Source organism: Lithobates pipiens, unplaced genomic scaffold, assembly GCF_037356315.1.
Source record: "Lithobates pipiens isolate NorthernLeopardFrog02 unplaced genomic scaffold, aLitPip1_a1.2 Scaffold_22, whole genome shotgun sequence".
Classification (NCBI taxonomy): Eukaryota; Metazoa; Chordata; class Amphibia; order Anura; family Ranidae; genus Lithobates; species Lithobates pipiens.
In genome coordinates this window covers 91,751,609-91,768,839 of record NW_027507784.1, presented here as the reverse complement: position 1 = coordinate 91,768,839, position 17,231 = coordinate 91,751,609, and the positions used below count along the sequence as shown (strand labels likewise).

General features: G+C 40.8%; 1 protein-coding gene across 2 annotated transcripts in view; it reads left to right on the top strand.

Moving 5' to 3' along the window:
* Positions 1–17,231, top strand: part of VIL1 (villin 1) — an 86,405-nt gene that overhangs the window by 41,756 nt on the left and 27,418 nt on the right. For both annotated transcript variants that reach the window (XM_077447888.1, XM_077447889.1), the window contains exons 9-10: positions 4,874–4,972; positions 10,763–10,916. In XM_077447888.1, the coding sequence (XP_077304014.1) occupies positions 4,874–4,972; positions 10,763–10,916 (253 nt within the window). The remainder of the gene's footprint in view (positions 1–4,873; positions 4,973–10,762; positions 10,917–17,231) is intronic.

Here is a 17,231-nt window from a genome sequence, read left to right as displayed (position 1 = left end):
CCAAAGCCCACAAAAGGCGTTTTCCTTTCGAGGAGGACCCTGCAGCAGTATGGAACAAGGTGCCCAGACTGGATGCCGCCTTTTCCCAGGTTTCAAGGTCCACAGATCTGTCCTTTGAGGATATGGGAGTTTTGAAAGATCCGATGGACAAACGCATGGATCTTTTGCTCAAGAGATCATGGCAATCAGTTATGAGCAATTTAAAACCAGCAATGGCCACAACGTGTGTAGCCAGAAATTTAGAATACTGGATTAACCAGTTAAAGTCACATATAGCTGCAGATTCCCCTAAACAGGAAATCTTAGATTCTTTTCCTACCCTGATTACGGCAGTGGCCTATGTTGCAGATGCCTCAGCTGAGGCATTTAAGATATCGGCCAGGTCAGCAGCTCTAACTAATGCTGCAAGAAGAGCCTTATGGCTTAAAACCTGGCCGGGTGACTCGGCTTCAAAGAATAAGCTGTGTGGGTTACCCTTTTCAGGAGACTTGCTCTTCGGCTCTGACCTCGATAATATTCTTGACAGGACAGCCGATAAAAAGAGATCCTTTCCGGTCAAAAAGAAAAAGCAGGTACCAAAGCGTCTTTTTCGACCTCAAAAAACTCAGGATCAGGACAGCAAGTTGCAAGGGAGAAGGAAAAGTTGGTCCGCCCCGAAGCCGAAGGGTAGAGGCGGAATTCTCTTCCGTCCTCCTACACAGGCCGAAAAATCGCAATGACTCGTCTCTGCGGGTGGGCGGAAGACTACAAGAATTTCTTCCGCAGTGGTCAGGGATAACTTCAAATCAGTTTATCCTGACCACTCTCGCGCAGGGTTACTCACTCGAGTTTGTCAACGACCCCCCAAAAAGGTTCCTGATTACCAACACCCCGCGGGATCCAGTAAGGGCCCTGGCCATGAAGTCCTCTCTAGAGGAACTGATGCAACAGGGCGTAGTAGTACAGGTACCCCTGCAAGAACAGCAGGAGGGGTTTTATTCCCATGTTTTCCTAGTAAAGAAACCGACAGGGAAGTTTCGGTTGATTCTCAACCTAAAACCTTTAAACGAGTCCATAAGGTACAGGAAGTTCAAAATGGACTCAATTTTTTCGGTCAGAAACCTGTTGACGCCAGGATGTTTTATGGCGTCAGTAGATTTAAAAGACGCATACCTACATGTTCCGATCTCTCCCCAGTCTCAGAAGTTTCTCAGGCTGGCGGTGAGGTTGGGGGGTATGGTTCATCATCTCCAGTTCAGGGCCCTACCCTTCGGCCTGTCATCATCTCCCCGAATTTTTACCAAAATAATGGCAGAAGCTTTAGCGCCACTGCGTCTTCAGGGAATCGCAGTTATTCCTTATTTAGACGATCTGCTGTTTTTCGCCCCATCCAGCGAGGAATTGCAGACCAATCTAGGCAAAGCTCGCAGCCATCTGGAGGCGTTGGGTTGGATTTTGAACCTCCAAAAGTCGTCCCTAAACCCATCTCAGGAGATTCGGTTTTTAGGGTTTCTAATAAATTCGGTGGAGCAAAAAATCTTCCTTCCCTTAGACAAAAAGGACAGGATTTCCGGTGCAGTGTCTTTATTACAGACCAGCCAAAATCTGACAGTAAGACAGGTTATGTCAGCTTTGGGAGTTCTGACTTCAGCAATGCCAGCAGTCCAGTGGGCAAGAATGCATTTCAGGTGTCTGCAGGCTTTCCTTCTAAAATCTTGGGATCACACAGTGGCATCCCTAGAGGCAGAGGTGAGAATGTCAACCCAGGTAAAAAGGTCCCTATGGTGGTGGAAAAGACAGGAGGTCTTATCGGAAGGGTTAGTCTGGGCTTTTCCAGTCGGGAAAAGACTAACAACCGACGCCAGTTCCTGGGGGTGGGGAGCCCATCTAGGAACACGTTTCACTCAGGGGTCCTGGGCCAAAGAGGAGACAATAAGGTCCTCAAACTGGAGGGAACTCAAGGCGATTGCCTTAGCTCTGGAGTTGTTTGTTCAGGAACTGCAGTCCCATCACGTCCAGGTCCTAACAGACAATGCCACGGCAGTGGCTTATTTAAACAGACAGGGGGGTACAAGAAGCAGGTCGCTTCAGGTACTGGCCATGGAGATTCTTCGGTGGGCGGAAAAACATTTGTTATCCCTATCAGCAGTCCACCTAAAAGGGGATCTAAACAGGGTAGCGGACTTCCTAAGCAGAAACGCTATTCGGGAAGCAGAATGGTCTCTAAATCCGGAGGTATTCACAATGATTGCCGGAAAATGGGGTTTACCAGAAGTAGACCTGTTCGCCTCAAGGGTGAACGCCCAGGTTCCCCAGTTCTTTTCCCTGGACAGTCGCGATGGCTCGCTGGGCACAGATGCGCTAGCTTATCCATGGGAATTTCGTCTTTGCTATGCTTTCCCCCCATTTCAGTTAATCCCGTTAATTTTAAGAAAAATTCAGAGGGAGAAGGTACCAGTTATTCTAATCACGCCCTTTTGGCCAAAAAGGGCTTGGTTTTCGACAGTTCTAGGCCTGGCAATCAAGCCTTGTCGGCATCTGCCCCTCAGACACGATCTGTTGTTGCAGGGCCCAGTGAACCATCCAGGAGTGGCCAGCCTGGCTCTCACGGCCTGGTTTCTGAAAGGCAGCTCCTTAGGAGCAAGGGGTTTTCCAACCGTTTGATCTCGACCCTTTTAGCAAGTAGGAAAAGGGTTACGAGGGCCATTTATTCTAAGGTCTGGAAGCGTTATGAAACTTGGTGTTTGTCAGCCGCCCAGGTGACAGGGAGCCTTGTCTCCATCTTGGAGTTTTTACAAGATGGTGCAGACAAGGGACTGGCAGTTAGTACCCTGAAGGTGCAAGTAGCAGCCCTGACGGTGTTCTTAGAAAAATCTGTGGCCTCAGATCCGCTGGTGATCAGGTTCTTTAGAGCTCTTAAAAGATCTAGGCCAGCTCCTGTTAAGGTTTTTCCTAGATGGGATTTGTCGGTAGTCCTACAGTCTCTAACAAAAGGGCCTTTTGAGCCTCTTGTGGAGGCTTCCCTTAGGTTTCTCACATTAAAAACCGTGTTTCTGATTGCCATTGTCTCTGCACGCAGGATCAGTGAGCTAAATGCTCTGTCAATTAAAGAACCATATCTTTCCATTTTTCCTGACAGAGTTATTCTTAGAACAGATGCAAAATTCTTACCGAAGGTAGCTTCAGTTCAGAACCGTATACAGGACATAGTACTGCCAACGTTTTGTGTTAACCCCAAAGGAAATAAGGAGACTTCTTTCCATACTTTGGACGTCAGAAGGACTCTGCTGAGTTATTTAAAAAGGACGGAGTCCTTCAGGCGTTCAGATTCACTGTTTGTACTTTTCTCAGGAAGAAAAAAGGGTTTTCAGGCTTCTAAAGTTACTTTAGCTAGATGGCTGAAATTAGCTATCTCAGAGGCATATTCCCAGGCAGGGTTATCTCCTCCAGCAGGAATTTGTGCACACTCAACCAGAGCTCTGGCGTCTACGTGGGCAGAGAGAGCTGGTGCCACCCCTGAGCAGATCTGCAAGGCGGCGACGTGGTCGAGTTTTCACACATTTGTGAAACATTATAGACTGGATCTCACTTCTGCCAGCGATCAGGCGTTTGGCAGAAAGGTCCTGCAAGCTGTTGTCCCGCCCTAAGGGGTAAGTCTCTGTTATCCTCTCAGGTGCTGTCCTGAAAGACGCCTTGGGAAAGACCAAGTTAGACTTACCGGTAACTTGTTTTCCAGAAGTCTTTCAGGACAGCAAGCATCCCGCCCTATGGTATTATATTATGCTACGCTGTGACTAACGTATGTGTTTATGTGTTCCAGCCGGGGCCGGAGGTTCTCTTCTACAACTGATGTGTGGTAGGGAGGCGCCTCCCTTTAAAGTCTGGAGGAAGAAGGTGTTTCCTAACGAGGAGGGTGGAGTCGCTATCTCTCAGGTGCTGTCCTGAAAGACTTCTGGAAAACAAGTTACCGGTAAGTCTAACTTGGTCTTTTTTTTTTTCAAGATTGTCGGCCTTTTTTTGTTTATAGCGCAAAAATAAAAACTGCAGAGGTGATCAAATACCACCATAAGAAAGGTCTATTTGTGGGAAAAAAAGGACGTCAATTTTATTTTTGTACAGTGTTGCACGACCGCACAATTTTCAGTTAAAGTATTGCAGTGCAGGGGGGAGGGGGGGGGGGTCACATGGTCGGTCGGTCATCCAGGCACTTGCCACATCAAGGTTGCGGGCGGGCAGCACTGCTACGGGCTCCGGGCAACAGGCGGCAGCTACTCCTCTGCATCACGGTGCATCTCCTCCCTCCTCCTCCTAATAGGATCGCCCCTTCCTTTCAGCCAATCAGGTGACGGGTCCCGCTTCCTGATTGGCCTGGGAGGAGGGTCAGTGTGACAATAGCCAATATTCATTTGCTATTATCACACAACTGGGCACCCCGAGCCCATCCTTTTTTGATGCCTATTAGAGCCTCTGGTTCTAATCATATGCTTCAAACCCCCCCCCCCCATTGGAAACCATGCATGTGGCACCCCGAATGTAGATTAGAGTGCCGGACACATGGATGGGGGGGGAGGCGGCGCCTGTGTGCCCCTAGTGGACAGGCCGCCACTGCGCAGGACCCCTTCATCAGGCATGTGAGACATTCCTCACATGCCTGATGAAGGGGTCCTGTGTGACCCAGAAACCATGCATGCTTTAATAAAAAACCTATTGAAGGATTTCTCCTTGCAACTTAAAAATTTTGTCACATGAAGGGAAAAAAATGCGGTGCGATTCCTGTGTGAATCGCATGTAGTGTTTTCCATACGCCAGTGTGAACCTAGGCTCAAACATCATCTTGTCAAGCTAAAAATGGGTTTGCTGTGTAAAGTAATGACTCCTGTCTTGTCCTGGGCAGGACTGCTATATCTTGGATCAAGGAGGAATAAAGGTCTTTGTGTGGAAAGGAAAGAACGCTTCAAAAGAGGAGAGATCGCAAGCCATGCCACGTGCCATGGTGAGTAGAGAAACCGTGAGAATGTCCATCATCATCACCTTCACGAGGGCTAGACATATGAACTGACAAAAAACATGTTCCTTTTCGTTTCATTCGTTTTTGTTTTTTTTGGTTTTCGTTTTTCGGATCATTCATTATGATCACCATTCGTAAATTAGTAAATCTGAAAATAACAAAGAAAATCCAAAAATTCAAAAGAATAACTAACTAATAATAACTAACAATTAAATTATAGGTATTAGAATTTCCTTTCAAATTTGAATTATCCGAAATAACAAATGCCTTGTCTAAATGAATGGAAAGAAACTAATTAATAAGAATAAATAACAATAATAATAACTTTTTATTATTATTAATTATTAATTTGTTCCGTTCCATTTCTTTAGATGCGGCATTCATTATTTCGGATAATTCGTAACTTCGTATAAATTCGTATTACGTTATGTTCACTAACAGCCAAATTTGAAAGGAGATTCCAATACCTATAATTTAATTGTTAGTTATTATTGGTTATTTAGTTAGTTATGCTTTCGAATTTTTGGATTTTCTTTCTTATTTTCAGATTTACGAATTTTCGAATTTACGAATTGTGATCATAACGAATGACCCGAAAAACAAAAAAACTAACAAACAAAAAATAATAAATTTAAACAATCTAAACAAATGGAACAGAACTAATTAATAACAAATGATAATAATAATAATAATGATAAGAAAAGTTTTTATTATTGTTATTTATTATTATTATTATTAATTTGTTATATTCCATTTGTTTAGATATGGGATTTGTTATTTTGGATAATTCATAACTTCAGATAAATTCATATTATGTTATGTTCACTAACAGCCAAATTTGAAAGGAGATTCCAATACCTATAATTTAATTGTTAGTTATTATTAGTTATTTAGTTAGTTATTCTTTCGAATTTTTGGATTTTCTTTCTTATTTTCAGATTCACGAATTTCCAAATTTATGAATTGTGATCATAACGATTTACCCAAAAAACAAAAAAAACAAAAAAACTAATGAAACAAAAACGAATGAATTTAACAATCTAAACAAATAGAAAAGAACTAATTAATAACAAATAATAATAATAAAACGTTTTTATTATTATTGTTATTTATTATTATTAATTAGTTACATTCCATTTGTTTAGATATGGGATTTGTTATTTCAGATAATTCGTAACTTCGGATAAATTCATATTACGTTATGTTCACTAACAGCCAAATTTGAAAGGAGATTCCAATACCTATAATTTAATTGTTAGTTATTATTAATTATTTAGTTAGTTATTCTTTCAAATTTTTGGATTTTCTTTCTTATTTTCACATTTATGAATTTTCTAAATTTACGAATTGTGATCATAACAATTAACCCGAAAAAAAAAAAAAAAAAAATAAATGAATGAAACAAAAACGAATGAATTTAACAATCTAAACAAATAGAAAAGAACTAATTAATAACAAATAATAATAATAATAAAAAAAAGTTTGTATTATTATTATTTATTATTATTAATTAGTTACATTCCATTTGTTTCGATATGGGATTTGTTATTTCAGATAATTCGTAACTTCAGATAAATTCGTATTCATTACATTCAGTAACCACATTTGAAAGGAAATACCTATAATGTATTAGTTAGTAATAGTTAAGTTATTATTAGTTATTATTTTAGATTTTCAAATTTTTGGATTTTTGAATTTCTGAATCTCAGAATTTGCGAATTTGTGAATATTCATTTTTTTATGAATATTTGGAAAAATTCGCTAAACGGGTTCTTTATTTTATTCTATTCTATTTTATAGGTTTTTTTTCTATTCTATTCTATTTTTTTCTATTCTAGTCTATGCTATTCCTTTTTTTCCATTCTATTTTAGTCTGTTCTTTTATTTTCTAGTATTACAATATTCTTTTCTATTCTATTCGAATTGAATTTATTCTGTTTGAAATTTGAATTTCCGAAAGGTGGTTATATTATTTCCATTCATTCTACTCAGTTCTATTGTTTTTTTCTATATTCTGGTCTATTATTTTCTATTCTATTATTTTATTTTTTATTCTATTCTATTTGAAATTCGAATTTCGGAACATGGTTATATTCTATTTTATTCTATAATTTTCATCATTCCAATATATTTTTATTAATTTTCAAAATTTTTCACAAACAACTACAAACTATACACAAACCAATACAATCATCCTGAATACATGTTGATATCTAAGATGTTTATTAATTGTATAATTACTATCTTATAGAATAAAACATCCAAAAAAAATTCAGGACAAAAACAACAACAAAAAAATAAATAAATACATTTAAAAAAAACAACCCACGGGGGGTTGTTCTATAATTTTATTTTCTATTCCATTCTAATCTATTGTTTTCTATTCTATTTGAATTCAAATTTATTCTAATCGAATTTTGTGAAATGGTTACATTCTTTTTATTTTATTCTATTCTATTGTTTTTTCCTATTCTTACTCTTTTATGTTCTGTTCTAATCTATTCTTTTATTTTCTATTCTATTTCAATTTGAATTTATTCCATTCGAGTCTGAATTTATTCTATTCGGAATATGGTTATATTCTTTCTATTTTATTCTATTCTATTGCTTTTTTTCTATTCTATTCTTTTCTACGCTATTCCCTTATTTACCATTCTAATTTAGTCAGTTCTTTTATTTTCTATTCTATTCCTTTATTTTCCATTCTCTTATTTTCTATTTTTGTATTTTCTATTCTTTTCTTTTCCATTCTTTTATTTTCTATTCATAAAATTCGAATTAATTCGAAAACGTTTTGAATCAAATTTGAAATCGTTCAAATTTTATTTGAGTTCGATTCGAATTCGATTTGATTCGAGTTTGATTCGAGTTCAATTCGAATTTTGAATTTCGCCCAAAATTTTGTTTCTGTTATTTCGTATTGCTTTAAATTCATTACTGTTGTAATTTGGATGTATCAAAAAATTCATCCCAATTTCGATTCGGAACGGAACGAACCGCACATATCTACTAGGGGTTTTATGAGCAAAGAGCTGTGGCTGATGGACCTCCCACCTAATGATACCTACATAGTTAGGGCACTATCTACCACCAAATACCACCAAATAAAGGCGTCCTTCTCCCAACTGACTACTAAGGGAGTCCTCCCACTGGCCACCAGGGAGCTTCTCCAGCCTTTTATTAATTATTATGACTAAAACTAACTGACCATGTAAATGTACCTTGTCTGTAGATATTATATTTTTTAGAAGGGATTGCCCAAGACTCAAAAATTATTTTAAGGGTTCCTCCTTGGAAAAAGGGTTAAGAAAGGCTGTTCTAAGGGCACAAGAACAATAGAGTGTTGGCTACTAATGCCAAGCAAAGATTGCCATCAATGGATGGTTCACGTTGCAATGGTTTTGGTGATTCGTAGCTGAGCTGCCGAGGACTTTTGGCATTTGAGTGCGACAGAATCACCAGCTTATCCAATGTACCTGCTGATGTTTACGGCACCATCGCTGATCTGTAGCTCCATAGAGGTGCATTGTAGCCAGCTAAGGTAAGCAACTCTATAGACAACCAAAACGAAGTGCAGACAATTTCTACAGATACGTGCAGCTGCTACAAAGTTGTTGGTCAGCCATGGCCCTTGCCGATAGGCCACCTATATAATAATTTCCAAATTGGATAGCAGATTTTGGAAAGTTTTCAGTAACTATAAACTATATTGCTAAAAGTATTAGGACACCTGCCTTTACACGCACATGGTAGTAGCTGCCCTAAAAAGTCTTCACCATCATAATCAGTTGGTGCTTTATACACTATATTACCAAAAGTATTGGGACGCCTGCCTTTACACGCACATGAACTTTAATGGCTTCGCAGTCTTAGTCTGTAGGGTTCTATATTGAGTTGGCCCACCCTTTGCAGCTATAGCAGCTTCAACTCTCCTGGGAAGGCCGTCTACAAGGTTTAGGAGTGTGTCTATGGGAATGTTTGACCATTCTTCCAAAAGCGCATTTGTGAGGTCAGGAGCTGATGTTGGACGAGAAGGCCTGGCCTGCAGTTCATTCCAAAGGTGTTCTATTGAGATGAGGTCAGGACTCTGTGCAGGCCAGTCATTCCCCCCCCCCCCCCCCCACAAATCCGCTCATCCGTGTCTTTTATGGACATTGCTTGGTGCACTGGTGCACAGTCATGTTGGAACAGGAAAATCCAACCTCAAAATGTATAGTAAAGGAACAATAGCTCCTTATCCGCGCAAATTTATAAATTTTAAAGTGCAAATTATAGCTGCCCATTCAAAAAGTTGAAAAAAACAATATATAGAAGTGTGTGTGGTGAACACACGGTCGGAAATTCAGATGGAAAAGGACCGATCAAATTATATTGTCAGAAAATACGATCATGTGTGGGCTCTATCTGACTTTTTCCGATCGTTTGTAGAGAATTCCAACGGACACATGCTCAGATCAAAATAACGAGACAAACTCTATTGGCTACTAGCCTCTCTGTAGTCCCGTCCTTTGCAATGAACGTCACCACGTTCCGAACGATCGGATTTTCCGACAACTTTGTCTGACCGTGTGTATGCAACACCAGTTTCAGACAAAATCCGTCGGAAAAAATACGGTGGATTTTGTGGTCGGAATGTCCGACTGTGTATACAGGGCATAAGAGTCCCCTTCACTGGAACTAAGGGGCCAAGCCCAACCCCTGTAAAACAACCCCACACCATAATCCCCCTTTCACCAAATGATTTGGACCAGTGCACAAAGCAAGGTCCATAAAGACATGGATGAGCGAGTTTAGGGTGAAGGAACTTGACTGGCCTGCACAGAGTCCTGACCTCAACCCGATAGAACACTTTTGGGATGAATTAAGGTGGAGACTGTGAGCCAGGCCTTCTCGTCCACTTGATCTCACAAGTGCGCTTCTGGAAGAATGGTCAAACATTCCCATAGACACACTCCTAAACCTTGTGGACGGCCTTCCCAGAAGAGTTGAAGTTGTTATAGCTGCAAAGGGTGGGCCAACTCCATATTGAACCCTACGGACTAAGACTGGGAGGCCATCAAATCTCATGTGCATGTAAAGGCAGGCGCCCAAATACTTTTGGTAATATAGTGTATAAAGCACCAACTGATTATGGTGAAGACTTTTTAGGGCAGCTACTACCATGGTTGGTTAAGTATGTTAAATATAACTGCTAAAAATAGCGGCGCTTTACCGCCAACGGACCCACCGCCCCAGTATGAAAGGGGCCTTTTGGTCTAGCTTTAGACATAAACATGACTGGATGGGTCCCCTGGACTTTCATGTTTATGCTGTGGAGTAGGAAGTAACGGGCGGACTGACCATTTGGCTACTTGGGCACTACCCGAAGGCCTCGGGCCACTAGGGGGCCCCATCAGGGTTGCCAGCCTCAGTAAAACCAGGGACAGTATGTAAAAATCTGGTCTTTTGGTCTAAAAATCCCAAGATTATAGCTGCCCCACCTCTCCAGTACCATCTCAGCCAATAGAAACATGTCTGTGTATACTGTGTGATTGTATACTGTGTGGCCCCATAATCTCTGATTGCCTGGGGGGCTAATAATCTCCTATTGCCCGGGGACCCCATAATTTCCTATTGCCCGGGGGCCCCATGAGTTGTCAGTCCACCCCTGGGAAGTAAGACACCTAGCTTAGCAGATGGGATTGGTCGAGGTCCACTCGCTATTTATTCTGGGATCTATTTTTCCTTCTAAAACACCAAAACCAACAGAGAAGGCATTATTTGTTTTCTTCACAGAATTATATCAAAGCAAAGAACTACCCCAATTCTACCAACGTGGAGTTAGAAAATGACGGTTCTGAGTCTGCTGTGTTCAAGCAGCTCTTCCAAAAGTGGCCTACAAAAAACGAGACCGTTGGTGTGGGAAAGACACATACTCTTGGAAAAATAGGTAAGTAGAACATCAATTCGATGCAAACTTAACGGATGTCTATATGGGGAGGCATTGGCTGGTCTAAGCTAGAGTTGCCACTTGTCTGGGATTCGCTAGGACAGTCCGGGGTTTTGAATCATGTGTCCGGGTTTCAGTCCACCAGAAACCCAGACACATTGTTCAAACAGGAATGTGGCTCGGAACAGGGCTTGGCAGGAGGGTTGAGGGGGGCACTATATGTGCACTGCATTACTGTTCTCTTTGGAGTGCCCAAAGGTGTCCCAGGTCTAGTACAATTCTATAGCGTATGCTTAAAAAAAAAAAAAATTATGTGCGCCGCTAAAATGTTTGGATTTGGCTTGAACAAAAAGTGGCAACCCTTGTCTAGGCAGGTGATCAAGAGCTGGGAGCAGATCATGATGGGATTTTTGCAGGCATTGCTGGCTGTTTTGTTTTGTAGAACTGGCACTTTAACAAGCGTAACTTTTTTGTTTCGGCTATTTAACTTCACGCATAATTAAAGTTGATATTATGAATTCTATCCACTTGAAGATCAAGCCTTTTCTGGCACTTTTTGTTTACAGGTTTCAGTATTTTTTTCTAGAACATTACTTATAACCTCCAAACATTTTATATATATATATATATATATATATATATATATATATATATATATATATATATATATATATATATATATATATATATATACAGTGCCTTGCGAAAGTGTTCAGCCCCCTTGAACTTTTCAACCTTTTGCCACATTTCAGGCTTCAAACATAAAGATATAAAATGTTTATTTTTTGTGAAGAATCACCAACAATTGGGACACAATTGGGAAGTGGAACGAAATCTATTGGATTTTTGAAACTTTTTTAACGAATAAAAAAATGAAAAGTGGGGCGTGCAAAATTATTCGGCCCCCTCGCGTTAATACTTTGTAGAGCCACCTTTTGCTGCGATTACAGCTACAAGTCGCTTGGGGTATGTCTCTATCAGTTTTGCACATCGAGAGACTGAAATTCTTGCCCATTCTTCCTTGCAAAACAGCTCGAGCTCAGTGAGGTTGGATGGAGAGCGTTTGTGAACAGCAGTTTTCAGCTCTTCCACAGATTCTCGATTGGATTCAGGTCTGGACTTTGACTTGGCCATTCTAACACCTGGATACGTTTATTTGTGAACCATTCCTTTGTAGATTTTGCTGTATGTTTGGGATCATTGTCTTGTTGGAAGATAAATCTCCATCCCAGTTTCAGGTCTTTTGCAGACTCCAACAGGTTTTCATCCAGAATGGTCCTGTATTTGGCTGCATCCATCTTCCCCTCAATTTTAACCATCTTCCCTGTCCCTGCTGAAGAAAAGCAGGCCCAAACCATGATGCTGCCACCACCATGTTTGACAGTGAGGATGGTGTGTTGAGGGTGATGAGCTGTGTTGCTTTTATGCCAAACATATCGTTTTGCATTGTGGGCAAAAAGTTTGATTTTGGTTTCATCTGACCAGAGCACCTTCTTCCACATGTTTGGTGTGTCTCCCAGGTGGCTTGTGGCAAACTTTAGAGGAGACTTTTTATGGATATCTTTGAGAAATGGCTTTCTTCTTGCCACTCTTCCATAAAGGCCAGATTTGTGCAGTGTACGACTGATTGTTGTCCTATGGACAGACTCTCCCACCTCAGCTGTAGTTCTCTGCAGTTCATCCAGAGTGATCATGGGCCTCTTGGCTGCATCTCTGATCAGTCTTCTCCTTGTCTGAGCTGAAAGTTTAGAGGGACGGCCAGGTCTTGGTAGATTTGCAGTGGTCTGATACTCCTTCCATTTCAAAATGATTGCTTGCACAGTGCTCCTTGGGATGTTTAAAGCTTGGGAAATCTTTTTGTATCCAAATCCGGCTTTAAACTTCTCCACAACAGTATTACGGACCTGCCTGGTGTGTTCCTTGGTCTTCATGATGCTCTCTGCGCTTTCAACAGAACCCTGAGACTATCACAGAGCAGGTGCATTTATACAGAGACTTGATTACACACAGGTGGATTCTATTTATCACCATCAGTCATTTAGGACAACATTGGATCATTCAGAGATCCTCGCTGAACTTCTGGAGTGAGTTTGCTGCACTGAAAGTAAAGGGGCCGAATAATTTTGCACGCACAACTTTTCAGTTTTTTTATTTGCTAAAAAAGTTTAAATTATCCAATAGATTTATTTCCACTTCACAATTGTGTCCCACTTGTTGGTGATTCTTCACAAAAAAAAAAAATTTTTATATCTTTATATTTGAAGCCTGAAATGTGGCAAAAGGTTGAAAAGTTCAAGGGGGCCGAATACTTTCGCAAGGCACTGTAGATATATATATAGATGTATATATTAGCAGAGACCCTAGGGAATAAAATGGTGATTGTTGCACCATTTTTGTTGCAATTTTTGCACAGTGGTTTTTCACACTTTAATGAATAAAAAAAAAAAAAACACAATATATAACCCAATTTTTTTGTAAAGTTTGGAAGATGATGTTATGCCAGGGAAATAGATACCCAGATGTCATTCTTAAAAATTGCGCACACTTGTGGAATGGCGACTAACTACGGTACTTAAAATCTCCATAGGTGGCGCTTTAAAAAGTTTCACAGGTTACCTGTTTAGAGTTATAGAGGAGGTCTAGCACTAGAATTAGGTTACAGAGGAGGTCTAGCACTAGAATTAGGTTACAGAGGAGGTCTAGCACTAGAATTATTGCTCGGGCGCTAACGTTTGCGGTGATACTTCACATTTGATGTGAACACTGTATATGCGTTTGCTTCTGCTCATGAGCACGGAGGGATGGGGGCACTTTAAAAAACACTGTCCTATTAATCTTTTTCTTAGCACTTTTATTCCTATTACAAGGAATGGAAACCTTCCTTGTAATAGAAATAAGGATGACAGATCCTCTTTATGGAGAGATCTGTGGTCAAAAAGACATCAAATCTCTCCTTTACCTTTAAAAGCAAAAGATCCAAAAAAATATATTAGATATTTTACTTCCACTCTGTGAAGTGACATCATGACATTGCTCCAGTGCTACTCTGGGGAAGTGATCAGGATTTTTTATTTTATTTTTACACATTATGATTGCAAATACCAATGAATTTTATTGGTATAAGCAACCATTTTTACTGAATTAAACTGGTTCATTCCGTGTCTTTTATTTTGATTAGCTGTGACTGGTTAAGCCTGGGAACACCCAATAAGAAGACAGTATGCGACCGAACTAAACTACGTGGCGTGTTCACCAATAGGGATGAGCCGAACACCCCCCCGGTTCGCACCAGATCCTTCGAACGGACCAAAAATTCGTACAAACTTTAGAACCCTATTAAAGTCTATGGGACTCGAACGTTAGAAATCGAAAGTGCTAATTTTAAAGGCTAATATGCAACATATGCAACAGACAACACCAGCAATAAGGAGTATTTTCAGGTGTATACTGTGCTGGAGGCACACAACACCCACTTTAACTCCTGCAGATGCCTGTATTAGAGAACACCAGCAATAAAGGGTAGATACAGGTGTATACTGTGCTGTGCTGTGCTGGAGGCACACAACACCCACTAACTCCTGCAGATGCCTGTATTAGAGAACACCAGCAAAAAAGGGTAGATACAGGTGTATACTGTGCTGGAGGCACACAACACCCACTAACTCTTGCAGATGCCTGTATTAGAGCACACCAGCAAAAAAGGGTAGATACAGGTGTATACTGTGCTGGAGGCACACAACACCCACTTTAACTCCTGCAGATGCCTGAGAAAAGAACACTGTCCCTGCCTATCTTGCTCTTTCCCTGCACACCGGAACACACTACACAAGGCCGCCACGCTGGCAGCCTTATATAGTGTGGGGCGTGTACTAAACCCCCTGAGCTATAATTGGCCACAGGCATCCTGCCCGTGGCCAATTATGGCTCTCTTCGCTGCCGGCGCTGAGATTGGCCAAGCATGCTGGGTCACTGTGCATGCTTGGCCAATCATGAGCCAGCAGTGCACTGCGATGGCGTAGTGCATTGTGGGGCGTTCGTACCAGACGAATTTGGTGCGAACGGTCCACAAAGTTCTGAATTCGCCGAACAGACGAACGGCCGATGTTCGAGTTTAAGTTCAAGTCAAACACCGAGCTCATCCCTATTCACCAATACCAGGAGCCTAGCAGACAAGATGGGTCAAATAGAGATACTGTTGTACGAGGAGGATTTAGATTTTGTGGGAATATCAGAGACCTGGTTCAACAACTCTCATGATTGGCTGGCATCCATCCAAGGGTATTCCCTATATCACAGGGATAGGGAGTATAAAAAAGAGGGAGGGGTATACCTGTATCTCAAGAATAATGTACAAGTGAATGTGAGAGATGACATCACTAGGGGAGCTAGGGAGGAGGTGGAATCCTTATGGGTAGAGCTCCAACGGGATGAAACTAAGAGGAAAGTATGCTATAGGCCCCCTAACCTGAGGGAGGAGGGGGAGACAGACCCCCCTATCACAAATTGGATTAGCAGCAAGGATGGGAGGTGTCATCATAATGAGGGATTTTAATTATCCAGACATAGACTGGGCGGAAGGAACCGCGCATTCATCTAAGGCCCGCAAGTTCCTAAATGTCTTGCAGGACAATTTCATTGGTCAGATGGTAGACGCACCAACTAGAAACAAAGTGTTACTAGACCTACTGATTACCAACAATACAGACCTGATCACGGATGTGGAAATACAGGGCAATTTAGAAAACAGCGATCACAGGTCAATTAGCTTCAGTATAATTCACACAAATAGGAAACATAACAGGAATACAAAGACACTGAATTTCAAAAGAGCCAACTTCCCTAAGCTACGAACCTTGCTAGAAGATATAAACTGGGATAAAATATTAGGAACAAAGAACACAGAGGAGAGATGGGTTTGTTTTAAGAGCATATTAAATAAGGGATTAGCCAGTGCATCCCATTGGGAAATAAATTTAAAAGAGCGAACAGAAGTCTTGGATGGCTTAACCCCAATGTAAAAATGCATATAAAAGCAAATAAGAAGGCCTTCAAAAAAATTCAAGGCAGAGGAATCATCATCAGCATTCGGACTTTACAAAGAATGCAACAAGAAAGGTAAGGGTGCAATTAGTGCAGCTAAAATAGAACATGAAAAGACACGAAAAGACATGAAAGACACAAAAAAACAAGAAATTCTTTAAGTATATAAACAGTAAAAAAGGGAGGACAGACCATATTGGGCCCATAAAGAATGAGGAAGACAATCTGGTTACAAAGGACGGGGAGATGGTGAAGGTATTGAATTTATTCTTCTCCTCAATCTTCATGAGGAAATCAGGGGGTATCAGTAACCAAAACTGCAGTGTTTATCCTCATGATACATCACAGGAAGCACCTTCATGGCTAACAGAGGACAGAATTAGGAATAGACTTGAAAAACTTACATTAATAAGTCACTGGGACCAGATGGCTTGCACCCGAGGGTCCTTGGGGGTACTCAGTCAAGTAATTGCCAGACCATTGTTCCTAATTTTTACTGACAGTCTAGTGACTGACTGGAGTGGTACCAGCTGATTAGAGAAAAGCCAATGTAGCACCAATATTTAAAAAAGGGCCAAAATACATCCGCGGGAATTACAGACCAGTTAGCCTAACATCAATAGTTTGCAAACTCTTGAAGGGGATGATAAGGGACTATATACAAGATATTAGGAATGATAACGGTATCATTAGCAGTAATCAGCATGGATTCATGAAGAATATTTCTTGCCAAATGAATCTATTAACCCTCTATGAGGAGGTGAGTTGCCAGCTGGATAAAGGAAGGCCCGTAGACGTGGGGTATCTGGATTTTGCAAAAGCATTTGACACAGTTCCCCATAAATGTTTACTGTATAAAGTAATGTCAGTTGGCATGGACCATAGGGTGAGTACATGGATTGAAAACTGGCTACAAGGGCGAGTTCAGAGGGTGGTGATAAATGGGGAGTACTCGGAATGGTCAGGGGTGGGTAGTGGGGTCCCCCAGGGTTCTGTGCTGGGACCAATCCTATTTAATTTGTTCATAAACGACCTGGAGGATGGGCTAAACAGTTCAATCTCTGTATTTGCTGACGATACCAAGCTAAGCAGGGCAATAACTTCTCCAAAGAATGTGGAAATCTTGCAAGAAGATCTGAACAAATTTATTGGGGTAGGCAACTACATGGCAAATGAGGTTCAATGTGAAAAATGTAAAATAATGCATTTGGTTGGCAAAAATACGAATGCAATCTATACACTGGGGGGAGAACCTCTGGGGGAATCTAGGATGGA